Here is a 21,249-nt window from a genome sequence, read left to right on the forward strand (position 1 = left end):
ATACTGACCAAACAGATGACTGAACTCAGTACGAAATTTTCCCAGCTTAATATGATACAAGAAAAGACTGCAAAATACGTAGCACTTTTACAGGCACAAGTAAAAAACCTTAATGTCACGTGTGAAGCTCTTACTGGACAAATTCAAACATATCCTACAGTACATGACTACCTTGAAAAACGAATTACTGACGTGCAGAATAAATTTGACGATGTTGAACAACACCTGACTGACATATTACAATCTGATGCCACAGCTCATTTTCAAAATATTAATAAAGAATTTCATGATTGGGTAGAGAACAAAGACATTTAAACATTTTGATAGATGCATTCGTGAAAATTTACCAACAATTGTGCACGACCCCGTAGCAGAATACATCACTAATAACAAACAGCTGATTAGTGACGCAGTACAGTCTGTCACTGCACCAATGACAATACACCGATCAACCACAGTCTGAATGTAACGAAAATATCAGTCAAAATGTACAGTTCAGAAACCAATATACATACGAGTATGACTCACACATACCGCACACAACAAACACACAAGAACAAAACACACCACGACAACTACACATACCACGACGTGCAAACACAAACACAAGCTATTATGGTAAACCACAGCAACATTATTGTAATTACTCGCCATCTGAACATTACTGTAATTACAGTGGAACAAATCCATATCATAATGCAAAGGAAGAAGAAAGCTTAATAAAACACAGGCAATTTCAGACTTTTATCCCAGAAAAACGAACCAATCATTCGGTGATTTTTCTTAAATCTTTTAGTAACGCATTTCCACGCACTTGGTGTGACCGGAAAAAGATTTCATATATTGTCGGTTACATCCAAGGCGATGCAGCTGTGTGGGCATACAGTCAAGCTGACGTATGTACCACGTACAGTGAGTTTGAGCGTGCCTTTCTGAACAAATTCTGGTCGCAATCCGTCCATGAGCGACTCGGAAGACAAATTTTAGAACCTGAAACTTAACAGTAAAAATGGTAACTTACACAGATATTTTGAAAAATACTTGAACATGGGACATTTTTTGGACGAACCAGTCGCAACATGTGATATACTCCGTGCGTTGAAGGCCAAATTGCCTTTCTACATTAAAGAAAAACTCTTACATATTCCGGATGACGATCCAGATTATTTTTTAACAGCTTTAGATTCGGTTGACATGTTACTAGAAGATCAGCGCTTTGCGCAGCAAAACAGCAGCCACAATGTTTATACTAGTGGTATGCAAAACATGCAGGCTTGCCAACTCAATTCTGGCATGCCCACAGTTGGATACGCGGTACAGCAAAAACAGCGAACTCACATGCCGTCTCAATACGGAAATCAACATCAACACGCGTATTCCAATACAAACAACAGTTACAACAGTAATAACACTTCATGTGGCAATCCATACAAAAGGCACCACTGTAATAACAATAACAACAACAACAGTAACAACGTATACAAATGTAACAACAAAGAACACAAACAGAAATAGAAATAATAATAACTACGAGCCAAGACAGCATCAAGGCTGGACTTGTAGCGATCAATACTTTCATTCAAACACTGCTTTACCACAGCAGCCACCAGGACAAAATTGGAGCATACCTTACGACCGACGGGTAAGTTATAATGCGCAACAGCAACAACAACCGCAAAAGTTAGGAGATCACAACAGGCAATATCCGAATGTGAATATAATAGAAATGACACCTGATACACAACCCCAATCTGTGTCTGTACCTAATCCAAATGCTAATCCAACAAACTAGAAACAGTCACTTCTATGCCCCGGGTCGTGGCTGAAGAATTCTTGGGAGGCGACTTCAATGTTAATCAGTTATTTGACACCACCATTGAACAACAAAATATTGCTATGCCTAATAATTGTAAACAAAAACTACCTGTTTTACTTATAAGATACAACCACAATGAGAATATATCAGATGAACTTTTGCAAGACAGTACACAATGTCGTTCAAACACAAATGAAACTGTTTTAGTATCTACTACTGGTGTAGTAGGTGGGATTCCAACTACTATTATCTTAGATACAGGAGCAGCTGTGAGCGTTTTGTCTTAATTTCTATAAAAAGATGTGTGAATTGGAGCCTGTGCCTGAGTTTCCTGCACAAAACTGTAAAATAACTACTGCTCTAGGTAATAAGTCATGTAAGGTTATGAAGCAAGTTTTTGTAAATATTAAAATAGGTAATGGAACCGTACAATGGCCATTCCTGGTTGTACAAAACCTTGTGACAAATTGCATATTAGGATTAGATATTATGAGCGAGAAGGACTGCATTATAGACTTCTCCAAAGGTAAATGTATTTTAAATGATAAAAGCAGTGTAATTATTATTGATTTGGACAGGAGAGCTCTCAAGCATGACAAACACTGTACAGGGTACAAGGTTCAGTTAGTACTTGACAATGACATTCAAGACATGCAAACACACTCATCTGACACAGAGCTAATGGACTTGAAAACATTGCTTGATCATAAGATAAATGAAGCTACAGCTCTAAGTTTACATGAACGTATGAAACTACAGGAAGCGTTATCCAAATATTTACAAGTTTTTACCAAATGATTAGGTGTTATCAACACGTATGTGTACAAGATTGAAGTTAAGCCTCACAAGATCTTCTACCACAAGACATATAATGTACCCTTATCTCAACGACCTGCTGTGTGGCAAGAACTAAAACAAATGTTAGACTGGAAGGTCATTGAACCATCCACCTCACCTATACTTGTTGTCAAAAAACCAAATGGTAGCATTAGGCTAGTGTTAGACGCACGAGCAATTAATGAAATAATTTTACCGGTTCACACAAAACCCGAAAATTTAGAAGAGCAATTACAGAAATTTCTAGATGCAAAATATTTTTCCACAATGGATCTCACTAATTCATTTTGGCAAGTAGGTATCACTCCTGATTCTCGGAAATATACTGCATTTATATTCAGGGGGTGAACCTACCAGTTTTGTGTTCTACCCTTCGGATTGAATGTTAGTTCTGGAGTATTCATTACAGCCCTGGATACCGTGCTTGGCGATGATTTAGTTGAGACAGTCACACACTATGTAGATGATATACTGATAGCTACACAGTCTTGGAATGAACACATTGATACACTTCAAAGAATTTTAGAAAAATTTGCACAAGCTGGAGTCACAGCCAATCTTAGAATATCAAAATTTGGTTGCAGTGAAATAAAATATTTAGGACATATCATTAATTCACAGGGCATACGTCCTGATCCCAGTAAATTAGATGCTATCAGAAACTTTCCTAGCCCTCGAACAAAAAAGCAGTTAAAATCATTCCTTGGGCTATGTTCATTTTTCAGACGTTTTTTACCACAACCACTTTTGAACAGTAAACATCTGCTAAATCTACTCAGAAAGAATCAAGTTTGGATCTGGTCGGAACAGTGCCAGAATGACTAATACAATTAAACATGCTTTAGTGAATGCAAACATATTGAGCCATCCAGATTTCAATTTAGATTTTTGTATGACTTGTGACACTTCATGTTCTGGCTTGGGCTGTTGCTTATTTCAAGTTGTAAAGAATAAAGAAAAGGAACAGATAAGAATTATTGGTTTTGCAAGTCTTACTCCAAGTGAATGTGAGCGCACATACTCCACTACTGAGTTAGAAACACTTTCCATAGTCTGGGCATTCAAGAAATTCAATCATTATTTATTTGGAAAACATACAGTAATTTATACTGATCACCAGGGCCTGACATTTTTGTTAACTTGTAAACTTGTACATCCTAGACTATCACGATGGGCAGTTACTCTTCAGAACTACTCTTTTGAAATTAAGTACATAAAAGGTAAGGACAACACCATTGCCAACACTTTGTCTAGACTTCCACAAGGTATGAATGAAACCAACAGTGACTTAGAAAATATAAATGACTATAGGATTCTCTTAATGCAAGACAAGCAGTATCACCAATATTATATTGATATGTGCAGAAACCTGGCTAAATTACAAAAATCTGATCCTCACTGGTATAAGATGATAACGTTACTGGTAGAAAAACACAATCATCCTTTGACTAAGTATTACAAGTTACACAATGATGTATTATTTTATCGACGACATCCAAATGCTACTAACTGGTGTGCATGCGTTCCCAAAGAGTCTGAACGTAATTTGATTTGGCACACACGCTTAGTTTGGGGCCATTATGGGACGAAAAAGTGTTTGGCAAAACTCAGCACATACTGTTATTTTAGCAATATGAGAAGAAAAATTTACAGGGAACTGAAAACGTGTCATATGTCAAAAATCAAAACCTCAGAATTTATCCACAAAAACAGATTTACATTCTATTTTACCGAGTAAACCCCTGGAAATTCTGTGTACTGACATCAGTGGACCGCATCCAGCAAGCTCTGGAGGCGTCAAATATATCTTAGCTTTTTACGAAAATTGATCTCCCACCACTCTCAAAATCGGTGAGATTGCATTTGTTATTCTTGCCAACTCCAATTACCTCCGCCTCCATTCCCTAGCAAACCACTGAAGCTGTCATCCAGAAAAAAAAACTTTCTACATAAACAATTCTTATCTCCAGGAACTTACATAGAATGATGAAATTTCACATGGTCTAACAAGAAAATTTCATTGCCGTGTGCTAGGAATGGTATCTTATTCACATTTCATGGTTTCTGGCTATTGTACAATGCACTTCAATGTGCCCACTATCTCAACACCTCTTCCATGAAAATTATATCAAATATGAACTGCTTCCAGACAGAAATTCAATTTGATTTTTAATTTGTACAAGCTGTGTTGGCGAGGAAGATCTTTGACAATAATGAAAAGTCCACTAATTTTTATAAAAACTTTATTACATTATATTAAATTTTGCATTTGTAGAGAAATATTGCCACATATAAAAGTCTTGTACAGAGATAATATGAGGATCTACAACCAGCTATCACTGCACGAGTAACGATTTAATCACCAGTTGCCATAAATAACCCAGTGGCCCTCAAGCCACAGTAATGCAATGTATAAATCTGGGATATCAAAGCTTAGCTGTCACAAGTAGCCATCTTCTCTCAATATGAAATACTTATTAACAATATCAGTCCACAAACTCACCTGCACTGAATAAATTATAGTGCAGCATCAGCTATTCAAACATATTCTCATCAATAAATGACAAACATATGCAGTATCAACAGATGCTACAATTGAAAACAAAGATGGACTCTTCGTTACCATGCAGCAGGATGCTCTATTAAACATCACAGAATGCTTTACATTACACTTTGACAAACCAAGACAGTAATGTAAAAGTAGCCATAATTTAGAATCAGTACAGCTATGACTTAAAATATCTTGCATTTTACTTAAAATAATTTAAAGTCTAGTACACAGACACCCGAAAATTCTAAATAAAACAACAAATTTAAGTACAACTCTATTAGCACAAAAGAGAAATGCCATCAATAAAAAGCATCATAAATATAAATTAAAATTGTGGCATTACAAAAAACACAGAATTATCACATTGTGCATATTAAGAATGCAGTGTCAGTGATGACACCAAGTAAACAAGGTACCCACCAGACAATATGTTTGCCGAAGCATACCTGGAAAAAGTTTTGTTCAGCCTTTTATATCAAATATTTGCTCTCCCTTTCAGGCATTTTGCACACAAATTTACAGTCTTTAAAACAAACTCACATGTGCAGTTTGTAAGAAAAGCCAACATTCAAATATTTAATAGCAACGACAGCAAACTTTCTGAGCGATTAGGCTCAAAATTTCCCAATAACTGACCAAGTGCTATTGTTACTATATCTTCACAGAGACACAAAGAGAAAAATCAGCACAGCAACAAAAATTTAGAAACACTTCAGCCAAATAAGCAAACAACTTCAGAAGCTATTTGATATTGATACGTAATATTCTACATCTGGAAAAATAGTTTCAAGTTTTTTAGTTCACCACACGAATAGTATCCATATCTTTTGGAATATTGAGATATACGTGTGAAGTTTCTCAGAACTATACGAAGATACTTTTTTTTTTACGGTTTAACAACACAATTACATACATGTTAAAAGCTTTACAACAAAGGCCCAAAACTGCAGCACCTTCATTCCAAACCCACTACTTTCACAAAAGTGGGTCTTTTTTCTTCTCTTCTCCCGTTCCTGTACTGATGAGTGGAGATCCATTGGCTGTAGGTGGTGTCTTTCCTCCTTTTGCAGTTTGCGGCGATTTCTTTACTCCTACTTTTGCAGGTGATGTCTTTGATGGAGCTGTGCCTATACGACGTGACGAAATGTGTTTGTTTGCTGTCTCTTTGTGCTGCTTTTCTGTAGCTGTCTGATGATTAGTGGCAGATCTTGGAGACTGAGTAGTACTTGACGTAACCCTTGGCTTTTGAGCAATACCATTTGTCATACCAGGACGCATAGTCAATGAAGTCCTTGCTTGAACACCAGTTTTAGGTACACTTGCAGCAGTAGTGGTTCCAGCAGATTTCGAGACAGTTGTGGTTCGTGATGGTGCAGTATGTGTCCTTGGTGCAATTTTTGATGTGGCAACAGAAGTCTTCTTTACTTCTGCACTTTTTACATCACCATTGGCTAACGGATTCTTTGTTGCCGTTGTGGTAGTTGCACTTGGGACCCGCGGCTTTGGTGCACTTGCTGCTCTTACTGTTTGTGATGGTTTGGTTGTCGATGACAAAGCAGTCTTCGAACTAGGTTTAGGTGCAATGGAAGATGTAGGGACTTTTCCTGTTGTTGTTGAAGATTGTTTTTGGGTAGCAAGAGAAGTTGGCTTACTTGGTACATTTGAAGTTGGTCTTGACAAGGACTTTGCACTTGTGGTTGTAGTAATAGTAGTAGTTTTTGCTGTAGTCTTTGCTGCAGGAGGAGCAACCTGAGTTCTCTTTGGAGTAGATGTGCGAGGTGTCGATGGTACTGATGCCTTTGTTGGTGAAGTCGGTGATGTCTTTGTTGGAGCTTTTGCAGTCCCTGGAGACTGTCTGACAGGAGCTTTAGTACTGGGTTTCATCTTGTCTGAATCTTTGGCTACAAGTGTCTTTTTCACATCTTTAGAGAGTGGTGTCTGCTTTTTCAGAGCTGGTTCTTTCCTTGAGGTTATAGCAGTAGTTGTAGCTGCTGCACCTGCCACAGCTGCTGAAGCAACAGCTACAGCAGACAATGTTGATTCTGCCTTCATCTCCGATGCATCCTTAGTAAGTTCAGTCTGCGATGCTGGGGTTGGTGTTGGAGGTGGTGTCTTTGTAATCATTAGTACTTCGTCCTCCCCATCTCCTGCTTTGTGGGCCTCTTTATCAGGCTCACCCTTCTCAGCAGCTGTACCTGAAATATTTTTATCAGAGAAGTCCGCATCAGAGAGTTTCAAAGTTTCATCACTAACAGCTTTTTCATCAAGGGCTTCAAGCTTTTCTGTCGTCTGTTCAACAATAGAAATATCTTTCTTTTCAAATGTCTTTTCAGCGGTTTCCTCAGCCTTCTCTGCAATTTCAGTTTCAGTTTCAATACCAACATAGTTGAGTTGAGACTGTAGTTCCTCCAAAACTACAACATCTTTGTCAGCATTACTAGTCAGATCATTTAGTTCTTCCAATTCAGTTTTATTACTTACTTCATTTAACGTTGTTTCAACCATATCTCTTTGTTCTCCTGAAAGTGATTCTAGCTTCAACGCTGTGGAAAAATCTGTTCCATGAATGTTGTCTTTCTCCAAAGCTTCTCGTTTTTCTTCTTGACTCTCAAATGAAGGAGAAATTAATTCAACATCATCTTTCATACTACTTTGTTCAACAGGCATGGGATACACACACACCCGCAGTGCTTCTGGTACACCATGAAGATCAGGCACACAGATATCACCAATTGTTTGCTCTGCAGATGGTGAAGGCTCTTGGTTCTGAACTGCTTCAGCTGGAGGAGAAGCTGTCTCAAATGATAACCTATTTTCTAGTGTTATATTCTGTACAGTATGCATTTCATTGTTTAATTCTGGTGACTCAACTCCATTTAGTTTCATTGTGTCTTTTTGGAATGAAGCTGTCTCAATATCACGAATATCAGTTAAACCTGTAATTGTGTCCAACTTCTCCACTTTTGTATCTCCTGCCTCATTAACATCTTCCATCAGATCATGGTCTTCTCCATGCAGCTCATCCACAACCTTGGCGGGCTCAGCAGCGTCCTTCCGAAGCTCCTCCAGGGGCTCAGCAGCGTCCTTCCGAAGCTCCTCCAGGGGCTCAGCAGCGTCCTTCCGAAGCTCCTCCAGGGGCTCAGCAGCGTCCTTCCGAAGCTCCTCCAGGGGCTCAGCAGCGTCCTTCCGAAGCTCCTCCAGGGGCTCAGCAGCGTCCTTCCGAAGCTCCTCCAGGGGCTCAGCAGCGTCCTTCCGAAGCTCCTCCAGGGGCTCAGCAGCGTCCTTCCGAAGCTCCTCCAGGGGCTCAGCAGCGTCCTTCCGAAGCTCCTCCAGGGGCTCAGCAGCGTCCTTCCGAAGCTCCTCCAGGGGCTCAGCAGCGTCCTTCCGAAGCTCCTCCAGGGGCTCAGCAGCGTCCTTCCGAAGCTCCTCCAGGGGCTCAGCAGCGTCCTTCCGAAGCTCCTCCAGGGGCTCAGCAGCGTCCTTCCGAAGCTCCTCCAGGGGCTCAGCAGTGTCCTTCCGAAGCTCCTCCAGGGGATCCAGATTGGGGTTTTGTAGAACTTCACCTTCAGTGCTAAATGGTTCATTAAGCTCCATTGTTCTGTTCTCAAATTCTTTCATGAGATCTGAACGTGTTTCATGCACTTCATCCAAGAATTCTGTATCTACCATGTGATCACTTTGCTTCTCATGAATTTCTTCTTCCAACTTAACTGATTTCTCCATAAAATTAGGTTTCTCTGCAATTTCCATTGATGGCTGATTGAAATTCAAACTTTCATCTGAGTACTGCAAAAATAGATCTTTTTCAGATTTTTCATTCTGACTGCTTTTGCTTAAGTACTCTTCCAATTGCTCACAGGACCTACTCTCTGATAGTTCACTATCAGCTTCAGCCAACAAAGCTCTCTCATGCTCAGAGGAAAGTGTATCTTTATCTAACTCTGTCAGCTCTGTTTTCACCGTATCTAGTAGTTCGATCGGCGATTCTGAAGAAATTATTTGAGAAATAGGAGCACCAGATGCAAGATCTGATGAAACTTCAGTAGGCTTCTGCTCCACAATATCCACATTTTCATTTGCTTCACCAGCTTTGGGGACATCTGTATTATCCTCCATGTTTTTATAATCAAAAACAGGAGCACATGGGTTAAGAGGTGAACTTAACTCATATTCCTCCAGTGTAAAATCAGGTCCATGTTCAAAGGATTCATTAAGCAGATCAGTTCGCTCATTCGCTGTAATTTGCTCACTCTCTTCCATTGGCATTTCTGCTATTGGTTGCTCGTGGCTGAAAGGATTGATCAAGTCATCAGTTAGTTTCACCCTTTCTGGACATTCTTCCATTGTTGGAGCAATATCTTTCTGAAGTTCAAATGATATTGCACCAGTTTCCTTAGCTGGTGAGAAGTCCGTAGGCAACGAATCATCCAGCCCCTTTTTGAATTCTGTAAATTCCCTTGAAGCTTCAAATCCAAGAAAATCTTCAGACTGCTTAACACTAGATGTTTCTGAAGCCACAAAATCAGTTTCCACAAAAGACCCTTCCACATTAGAAGCACTTGTACCCAAATTTTTCTGCAAGATGTCAGAGGTAGATGTCGTGAAGCTAGCAGCCGATTCGTCACCGTATACTGCTTTTGTTGATGACACTTCAGAAACCTCAAATGGATTGTTACTGGTAAAGGCAGCCAGATTTTGTTCAGTTAATTTAAATTCTGACTCTCCATATTTCTTTTTTATAATATCATCCATAACACTGCCACCATTAAGAATATCTGACTGAATGTCTGGTAAGTACGCACTGTTTGATAGAGCATCCTCTTCCGATACCTCTCCTGGGCGCAGACGTGCCTCTTGCTGGAACTGCGCCATACTAGGAACTTCTACATTATCAAACGGCAATATTTTTCCTGATGGTGAGTGAGAAATAATCGTATCCTCAAATGAAGGCTTTGAATGTGTCGGCGATGGTACAAATTCTTTTGCATCAGGATTAAGTCTGGATTCCATGTCAAATATATCTTCAGGTTTTTCTTCGAGATTCAACTGCGTGGATTCTGGGCAAACCTGCAAGAAAAAACGAATGTTTAAAATGCTATAATTTACAGAGGAGATGAATATCTTTGATATAAATATGATAATCGTATGTTCTGGATGGAAAATAAAAAACACACACACACACACACACACACACACACACACACACACACACACACACACACACAAAAAAAAAATCATGACACCTTCCAAAACCAGGCATCTATGCAGTAAAACTCTAGTCAAACAAGTCAAGGGTAACAGTGCATAGGAACAGGGGTGGCCAATAGATTAAAAACCCTTCTTTGCCTTCATCCTTAAATATGTCAAACATATTTGAAACAGAAGTATCTGCACATAATTCAACCTTTCTCATTCTACATATCACTCTGATTGAAGCATCCTATTCTGAAGCTTTTCGGCACAACTCTTGAATTTAAGTTTCTTGCACAGGAGTATTTTTGCGACAAAAGTGATACATTTTCTACATAACCCTATCTGTTGACATGCTTCAAAAGTAAACATGTTCTAAATGCAACAGTGCTGCTGATACTAGTTAAGAACTATTAAGAATCTTGCCTAATGAAGTGTGCACACTGATTAATGATGCAAGTGCCAAAATGGAAGTTCCTTTCATAATTTAAATCTTTCTGTTGAAAAACATGATGCACAAGTCAAGCAAATTGCAGCATCAATCTACTTGGCACATCACATCCCGCTCAACCGAGTGGAGCTTTGAGGGCTATGTATCTATGACAGTGATTGGTGAAAATATCATCATAAAATCGATTTCATAAGGCAGTTTTGCTTCTGAGGTAATAATACAGCAGTACTGACGAGAAAAGTTAGAATAGTATTTAAAGCACCTGACATGGATGACCATTACAGGCATACATTTTTGACTTATTCAAGGCTTACAAATATATATTTTTGGTTTAGCCAAAGCTCATGACAGTTTTTACCATAAAATGCTTCTAAACAAACAAAGTACATGAAGTATGAAGAGAGTAACTAACAATTTGTTCCAGTCACATCTAGAAAATAGATTACAGAAGGTAGAGAGCCAACACTTCAGATGATGCTAAATTCTTGGTAAAAAAGTCAAGACTCTGAAATATTAACATAGGTGTTTCTCACTAGAATATACTGGGGTGATTCACGAAGATATGCAAATACATTAATATGTTACTCTACAAGTAAAACTAAAGAAACAAGTTCATATAAACTTAGGTTTGCAAATATTTAGTTACGAAGTTACGGCTAATAACATTTTGCCTGAAATTTAGCAACTTCGCTCATATAAAGCGATCGTAAAACTGTATGAGGTTAAAGCAAAGCACAATTTCTTATGGGTCTCGTGAATCTAATATGTCCCAGATGTGTATCAGCAGGTGGTTTCCAGAACATTCAGAGAAGCAAAGATTATTACACAATTACATTTGTTTACTTTCCATCAAGAATGTAGAAATGTTTACTTCATTGTTGGCAACCACTGGCGAGTTGTTTCATTGTTGGCAACCACTGGCGAGTTGTTTCATTGTTGGCAACCACTGGCGAGTTGTTTCATTGTTGGCAACCACTGGCGAGTTGTTTCATTGTTGGCAACCACTGGCGAGTTGTTTCATTGTTGGCAACCACTGGCGAGTTGTTTCATTGTTGGCAACCACTGGCGAGTTGTTTCATTGTTGGCAACCACTGGCGAGTTGTTTCATTGTTGGCAACCAATGGCGAGTTGTTTCATTGTTGGCAACCAATGGCGAGTTGTTTCATTGTTGGCAACCAATGGCGAGTTGTTTCATTGTTGGCAACCAATGGCGAGTTGTTTCATTGTTGGCAACCAATGGCGAGTTGTTTCATTGTTGGCAACCAATGGGGAGTTGTTTCATTGTTGGCAACCAATGGGGAGTTGTTTCATTGTTGGCAACCAATGGGGAGTTGTTTCATTGCTGGCAACCAATGGGGAGTTGTTTCATTGCTGGCAACCAATGGGGAGTTGTTTCATTGCTGGCAACCAATGGCGAGTTGTTTCATTGTTGGCAACCAATGGCGAGTTGTTTCATTGTTGGCAACCAATGGGGAGTTGTTTCATTGTTGGCAACCAATGGGGAGTTGTTTCATTGTTGGCAACCAATGGGGAGTTGTTTCATTGTTGGCAACCAATGGGGAGTTGTTTCATTGTTGGCAACCAATGGGGAGTTGTTTCATTGTTGGCAACCAATGGGGAGTTGTTTCATTGTTGGCAACCAATGGGGAGTTGTTTCATTGTTGGCAACCAATGGGGAGTTGTTTCATTGTTGGCAACCAATGGGGAGTTGTTTCATTGTTGGCAACCAATGGGGAGTTGTTTCATTGTTGGCAACCAATGGGGAGTTGTTTCATTGTTGGCAACCAATGGGGAGTTGTTTCATTGTTGGCAACCAATGGGGAGTTGTTTCATTGTTGGCAACCAATGGGGAGTTGTTTCATTGTTGGCAACCAATGGGGAGTTGTTTCATTGTTGGCAACCAATGGGGAGTTGTTTCATTGTTGGCAACCAATGGGGAGTTGTTTCATTGTTGGCAACCAATGGGGAGTTGTTTCATTGTTGGCAACCAATGGGGAGTTGTTTCATTGTTGGCAACCAATGGGGAGTTGTTTCATTGTTGGCAACCAATGGGGAGTTGTTTCATTGTTGGCAACCAATGGGGAGTTGTTTCATTGTTGGCAACCAATGGGGAGTTGTTTCATTGTTGGCAACCAATGGGGAGTTGTTTCATTGCTGGCAACCAATGGGGAGTTGTTTCATTGCTGGCAACCAATGGGGAGTTGTTTCATTGCTGGCAACCATTAGGGAGCTATTTCAGTCATTTCCTGACCTTGAAACAAGTTAGTTACCTGTATTGTTCGGTGAAAGAACCTAACAGTGCATTTAAGTGAAACCACAGATTATCTGACAGTCATACAGTTTCAGTTAACTTATTACCATCACTTTTCCAAAATTAAATTCTCTACAACTTCTGTCGAAAACTTTGTGCAATTGTCTGTAACTTAAAACACAAATTGGGCCAAGCAGTTGATAAATTAAAATTTTTACTAAATTACTACTTTGCTTCTCTGGATGTTCTGGAGCAGACATCTGAGACATGCTTTGTTAGATTCACCAGATCAATAACAACAAAATAAATGGAATTCGTGGTTTACTTCAACGTGATCTGTAGTGGATGCAGTTTAACTCTGTAGAAAAATTTCCACCACCAGTCACAATAAAAGATTATTTATTCATCACATGACTGGTTTCAGGCTTGTGCCCATCCTCAGGTGTTTATGCATTCATGTATAAGTTTATATTGCTGGAGATCAATAAAGATGAAGCATCATAATTACACTTAGCTGCACTTTTTTTCCATATCCATAATTCAATTTCATAAAATTTAGCTGCATATTTCACTACTGCACTGTGAACTTGTGAAATACACTGTGTTTGCAAACATGTAGGCTATGATCAAAGAACATAGCCATTGGTAGTGCAAGGATGTTGCACATACATAAACTTAAGAAGCTATTCTAAATTGCGAAGTTTTTTGATCCACATTATGAATTTTTTTATCCACATTTCTGTCCGAGAACTTTATATGTATGAAATCACATCATTTTACTTCCTTGATCCACATTCTGACAAAAATGTGGATAAATAATTTCATTATGTGGATCAAAAACTTGGCAACTTAGAATAGCTTTTTAAGTTCCTATATGTGTAACATCCTAGTACTTCCTATGGCTAAGTTCTTTGACTATAAGCTATATGCTCCTGTATGAGCAACATCTTTACACCCCCTACATCTAAGTTCTTTGACCAAAGCCTACATGTCTGTATGTAAAACTGTATTTAACAAGTGCACGTCGCAACAGTGATATATACAGCTAAATTTTATAAATCTGAAATATGGATGTGAGAAAGACGACAACTGTGCACCTAAGTGGAAAAACTATCACCACAGAGTAATTTTAACAATGGTGCTTCATCTTTATTGATCCCCAGCAATATTAACATGTACATGAATGTATGAACACCTGAGGAAGGGCACCAGCCCGAAACCGGTCATGTGATGAATAAATTATCTTTTACTGTGACTGGAAGCAGGAATTTTTCTGCACCCTTTACTTCAATCTCTTACAGTTTTGCAACAGTTTCATATTAATGAAGTTACTATAAATTTCAGGCAAAATATTATTAGCCATAGCTCCGTAACTAAACATTTGCGGCCTATGTTTATATGAACTTTTTTCTTTAGTTTTACTTGTAGAATAACATATTAAAATATTTGCATACCTTCGTGAATCACCCTGTATACAAGGTGACTTGGGAGGAATAGTCAATATTCAGAAATATGATAAATGATCATTCGAAGCATAAATGTCTAGTACATGGGTATTCTAAATGTTTATAAGACCTATAAGAACTTTTTCACCTTTGCTACTATGGATCATTCCTCCAACTGAAGTCCTCATAATTTTTAAGACATGCATTTTAGAGCCCATGTTTACTACAATTTGCTTTGAATGGCCGTTCTTGTCATATCCTTTAATACTAACCATTCTTCCTCTGTTATCCTGTATCCATCAATACGTTACAGATAATTTAAGACATTGAGAAAATTATCTTTATTAACGAGAGTAACATTAAAGTCACTGATGAATTAATAAAACTGCTGACAGATGGCAAATGGATCCTTTAGGGATGTGCATAACTGAACAATGTGTAATGAGTTAGCATTTAGTACGAAGAAAAATAATAATTTCTATTTAGACAGAAAATGATCGTTATTAAGCATATATGATAAATCTATAGACGGTAGCAAACAAATTTTTTGGGATGAACACTGACAGTCAATTGGCATGGAATGAACTTCAAGATATTGGCAGAGAAAATATCATTAGCATGTTATACTCTTTGATGGCGAACAACCGTGCGTAACAGCCACTGCCTTGGGGTGATAAACAATTCCTATTTATACTTTATTCATAACTATGGGATTCTTTTATGGCAATCTACTGCACAAAATGGAAATTTTCGAACTACACCAAAGGGTCATAAGAATATTAAGTGGAACACTTTGTGCATTCAGAACAAATGCCATTCCGACTCTCAAATACCAGGAAAGAGAAAAATTACTTGTAAGCAGTATTTTCTATAGGGAATTACAGTTGTTTAATAGTATGCCCAAGGATATAAAAGATGCAATTTTTACTTAAAGAATTGTCAAGCAATTCACCTTTTAATGCACACTCATAATCTAAGATTAGGGAACTTCGGACAGAGTAGCTAAAAATATGCCTTCTAAAACACATGTACATTAAAATATAGAATTATAATGGAATGATTTTATATGAAAATCTTACATCCAAGATAGGTAGTGCATAATATAAATGTACCATCTTTTTTTTCCCTAGTTCAGCATCCCGATCACCAGACGGGAAAGGACTCTTCTTGTCGGTGGATAAGACGGCATGAAGATGTGGTAGAGGTGTCTAAGCACAGTGATTGTCCTAATGTCAACTGCATGTGCGTGTAGTATGTGCGTGCAGCGAGTTATTTCTATGTGACTAAGGTAAATTTATCCATATGTTCTTGTTGTTGTGGTCTTCATTCCTCAGACTGGTTTGATGCAGCTCTCCATGCTACTCTATCCTGTGCAAGCTTCATCTCCCAGTACCTACTGCAATCTACATCCTTCTGAATCTGCTTGGTGTATTCATCTCTTGGTCTCCCTCTACAATCCCTACCCTCCACACTGCCCTCCAATACTAAATTGGTGATCCCTTGATTCCTCAGAACACGTCCTACCAACCGATTCCTTCTTCTAGTCAAGTTGTGCCACAAACTTCTCTTCTCCCCAATCCTATTCAACACCTCATTAGTTATGTGATCTACCCATCTAATCTTCAAGCATTCTTCAGTAGCACCATATGTCAAAAGCTTCTATTCTCTTCTTGTCTAAACTATTTATTGTCCATGTTTCACTTCCATATATGGCTACACTCCATACAAATACTTTCAGAAATGACTTCCTGACACTTAAATCTATACTCAATGTTAACAAATTTCTCATCTTCAGAAACGCTTTCTTTGCCATTGCCAGTCTACGTTTTATATCCTCTCTACTTCGACCATCATCAGTTATTTTGCTCCACAAATAGCAAAACTCCTTTACTACGTTAAGTGTCTCATTTCCTAATCTAATACCCTCAACATCACCTGACTTAATTTGACTACATTCCATTATCCTCATTTTGCTTTTGTTGATGTTCATCTTATATCCTCCCTTCAAGACATCATCCATTCCGTTCAACTGCTCTTCCAAATCCTTTGCTGTCTCTGACAGAATTACAATGTCATCGGCAAACCTCAAAGTTTTTATTTCTTCTCCATGGATTTTAATAGCTACTCCAAATTTTTCTTTTGTTTCCTTCACTGCTTGCTCAATATACAGATTGAATAACATAGGGGAGAGGCTACAACCCTGTCACTCCCTTCCCAACCACTGCTTCCCTTTCATGCCCCTCAACTCTTACAACTGCCATTTGGTTTTTATACAAATTGTAAATAGCCTTTCGCTCGCTATATTTTATCCCTGCCACCTTCAGAATTTGAAAGAGTATTCCAGTCAACATTGTCAAAAGCTTTCTCTAAGTCTACAAATGCTAGAAACGTAGGTTTGCCTTTCCTTAATCTAGCTTCTAAGATAAGCTGTAGAGTCAGTATTGCCTCACGAGTTCCAATATTTCTACGGAACCCAAACTGATCTTACACAAGGTCGGCTTCTACTAGTTTTTCCATTTGTCTGTAAAGAATTAGCGTTAGTATTTTGCAGCCGTGACTTATTAAACTGATAGTTCGGTAATTTTCACATGTCAACACCTGCTTTCTTTGGGATTGGAATAATTATATTCTTCTTGAAGTCTGAGGGTATTTCACCTGTCTCATACATCTTGCTCGCCACATGGTAGAGTTCTGTCAGGACTGGCTCTCCCAAGGCCATCAGTAGTTCCAATGGAATGTTGTCTACTCCTGGGGCCTTGTTTCGACTCAGGTCTTTCAGTGCTCTGTCAAACTCTTCACGCAGTATCTCATCTCCCATTTCATCTTCATCTACATCCTCTTCCATTTCCATAATATTGTCCTCAAGTACATCGCCCTTGTATAGACCCTCTATATACTCCTTCCACCTTTCTGCTTTCCCTTCTTTGCTTAGAACTGGGTTTCCATCTGAGCTCTTGATATTCATGCAAGTGGTTCTCTTTTCTCCAAAGGTCTCTCTAATTTTCCTGTAGGCAGTATCTATCTGACCCCTAGTGAGATAAGCCTCTACATCCTTACATTTGCCCTCTAGCCATCCCTGCGTAGCCTTTTTGCACTTCCTGTCGATCTCATTTTTTAGACGTTTGTATTCCTTTTTGCCTGCTTCATTTACATCATTTTTATATTTTCTCCTTTCATCAATTAAATTCAATATCTCTTCTGTTACCCAAGGATTTCTACTAGCCCTCGTCTTTTTACCTACTTGTTCGTCTGCTGCCTTCACTACTACATCCCTCAAAGCTACCCGATTATTCTTCTTCTTCTGTATATCTTTCCCCCATTCCTGTCAGTTGTTCCCTTATGCTCTACCTGAAACTCTGTACAACCTCTGGTTCTTTCAGTTTGTCCAGGTCCAATCTCCTTAAATTCCCACCTTTCTGCAGTTTCTTCAGATTTAATTTACAGTTCATAACCAATAGATTGTGGTCAGAGTCCACATCTGCCCCTGGAAATGTCTTACAATTTAAAACCTGGATCCTAAATATCTGTCTTACCATTATATAATCTATCTGATACCTTTTAGTATCTCCAGGGTTCTTCCATGTGTACAACCTTCTTTCATGATTCTTGAACCAAGTGTTAGCTATGATTAAGTTATGCTCTGCACAAAATTCTACCAGGCGGCTTCCTCTCATTTCTTACCCCCAATCCATATTCACCTACTACCTTTCCTTCTCTCCCTTTTCCTACTACCGAATTCCAGTCATCCACGACTATTAAATTTTCATCTCCCTTCACTATCTGAATAATTTCCTTTATTTCATCATACATTTCTTCAATTTCGTCGTCATCTGCTGAGCTATATGGCATATGAACTTATACTACTGTAGTAGGCATGGGCTTAGTGTCTATCTTGGCCACAATAATGCGTTCACTATGCTGTTTGTAGTAGTTTACCTGAATTCCTATTTTCTTATTCATTATTAAACCTACTCCTGCATTACCCCTATTTGACTTTGTATTTATAACCCTGTATTCGCCTGACCAAAAGTCTTGTTCCTCCTGCCACCGAACTTCACTAATTCCCACTATATCTAACTTTAACCTATCTATTTCCCTTTTTAAATTTTCTAACCTACCTACCCGATTAAGGGATCTGACATTCCACGCTCCGATCCATAGAACGCCAGTTATCTTTCTCCTGGTAACGACGTCCTCTTGAATAGTCCCAGCATGGATATCCGAATGGGGGACTATTTTACCTCTGGAATATTTTACCTAAGAGGACGCCATCATCATTATCCATACAGTAAAGCTGCATGCCCTTGGGAAAAATTACGGCTGTAGTTTCCCCTTGCTTTCAACCGTTCACAGTACCAGCATAGCAAGGCCGTTTTGGTTATTGTTACAAGGCCAGATCAGTCAATCATCCAGACAGTTGCCCCTGCAACTACTGAAAAGGCTGCTGCCCCTCTTCAGGAACCACGCGTTTGTCTGGCCTCTCAACAGATACCCCTCCGTTGTGGTTGCACCTACAGTATGGCTACCTGTATCGCTGAGGCACGCAAGCCTCCCCACCAACGGCAAGGTCCATGGTTCATATACGTATAACTAAAGGGGACTGTACAATAAGTATAAGAAGTCCTACGATAAGATACTAGATGAGATGATAGTGTGTTAAAAAAAGACACAATTCAGATTCAAGAAGACACAATTCAGATTCAAGAAGACACAATTCAGATTCAAGAAGACACAATTCAGATTCAAGAAGACACAATTCAGATTCAAGAAGACACAATTCAGATTCAAGAAGACACAATTCAGATTCAAGAAGACACAATTCAGATTCAAGAAGACACAATTCAGATTCAAGAAGACACAATTCAGATTCAAGAAGACACAATTCAGATTCAAGAAGACACAATTCAGATTCAAGAAGACACAATTCAGATTCAAGAAGACACAATTCAGATTCAAGAAGACACAATTCAGATTCAAGAAGACACAATTCAGATTCAAGAAGACACAATTCAGATTCAAGAAGACACAATTCAGATTCAAGAAGACACAATTCAGATTCAAGAAGACACAATTCAGATTCAAGAAGACACAATTCAGATTCAAGAAGACACAATTCAGATTCAAGAAGACTGAGGCTCATGCTATGCTCAGCCATCGTAATTTACATTTTCCTAAGTCGCTTCACCCAAATGCCTTCAGGCAGACCACAGACAATCACTTGCCCTCTCAAATATGTGTGTATATTCCTTATATTAATCTGATAAAAATCACAGTTGTGAAGTGATCCTCGCACAGTTTTAATACTAATACTCCAACCAACTCAAAATCACAGACACATCATCCACAGTATGGTCTTGCAATCAAGTTGGCAGTGAGCTGCTGCCATCTGAATAACCACATCATTTACAAACAAATACAGGAACATTTTAGTATTTAATTCATATTTAATTATAATTCTCTAAACTGTCAATATAATGACATTAAACTATAAACCACAAATGCTTTAACAGAATTGAGAATTTATGCAGAAGTGTATGGGTCAAGTCAGACGTATGTCAGAACAGACAAGGGGTCTCCCGATGAAGGGCTAAGACAGTTATAGCGCGAAGAATGTCTTCTAGTCAGCAAATTCAGAACAGAAAAAGTGGGAAGTTAAAAATGTAATGGGCATCATTGAATTTTCTTTAAAAACTAGAAGAGATAAGTAGGTACAGCAACAAGTGGGTGTCCCTGGTGCACTGCATGCAACAGGATTCCTCCCCTCCCCCTCCTCCTCCTCCTCCCCCCCACCCCACCCTTGTTACAGTGTAGTCAAGGTGTTGAGCAGCTACTATTAAACAGAGTGCTACCTCTAAAATAGAAAATAGGGTTTGGCAGAAAAAGGAACAAACTACATCTACACTCCTGGAAATGGAAAAAAGAACACATTGACACCGGTGTGTCAGACCCACCATACTTGCTCCGGACACTGCGAGAGGGCTGTACAAGCAATGATCACACGCACGGCACAGCGGACACACCAAGAACCGCGGTGTTGGCCGTCGAATGGCGCTAGCTGCGCAGCATTTGTGCACCGCCGCCGTCAGTGTCAGCCAGTTTGCCGTGGCATACGGAGCTCCATCGCAGTCTTTAACACTGGTAGCATGCCGCGACAGCGTGGACGTGAACCGTATGTGCAGTTGACGGACTTTGAGCGAGGGCGTATAGTGGGCATGCGGGAGGCCGGGTGGACGTACCGCCGAATTGCTCAACACGTGGGGCGTGAGGTCTCCACAGTACATCGATGTTGTCGCCAGTGGTCGGCAGAAGGTGCACGTGCCCGTCGACCTGGGACCGGACCGCAGCGACGCACGGATGCACGCCAAGACCGTAGGATCCTACGCAGTGCCGTAGGGGACCGCACCGCCACTTCCCAGCAAATTAGGGACACTGTTGCTCCTGGGGTATCGGCGAGGACCATTCGCAACCATCTCCATGAAGCTGGGCTACGGTCCCGCACACCGTTGGGCCGTCTTCCGCTCACGCCCCAACATCGTGCAGCCCGCCTCCAGTGGTGTCGCGACAGGCGTGAATGGAGGGACGAATGGAGCCGTGTCGTCTTCAGCGATGAGAGTCGCTTCTGCCTTGGTGCCAATGATGGTCGTATGCGTGTTTGGCGCCGTGCAGGTGAGCGCCACAATCAGGACTGCATACGACCGAGGCACACAG

At 39.6% G+C, this 21,249-nt stretch overlaps 1 protein-coding gene across 1 annotated transcript in view; it reads right to left on the bottom strand.

Moving 5' to 3' along the window:
• Window positions 1-4,879: 4,879 nt before the first annotated feature.
• Window positions 4,880-21,249, bottom strand: part of LOC126411401 (uncharacterized) — a 1,067,733-nt gene continuing 1,051,363 nt past the window's right edge. The window contains 1 exon segment of the mRNA XM_050081361.1: window positions 4,880-10,271. Within this exon segment, the coding sequence (XP_049937318.1) occupies window positions 6,180-10,271 (4,092 nt within the window). The 3' untranslated portion in view covers window positions 4,880-6,179.

The sequence above is a fragment of the Schistocerca serialis genome, chromosome 1, assembly GCF_023864345.2.
Source record: "Schistocerca serialis cubense isolate TAMUIC-IGC-003099 chromosome 1, iqSchSeri2.2, whole genome shotgun sequence".
NCBI lineage: Eukaryota > Metazoa > Arthropoda > Insecta > Orthoptera > Acrididae > Schistocerca > Schistocerca serialis.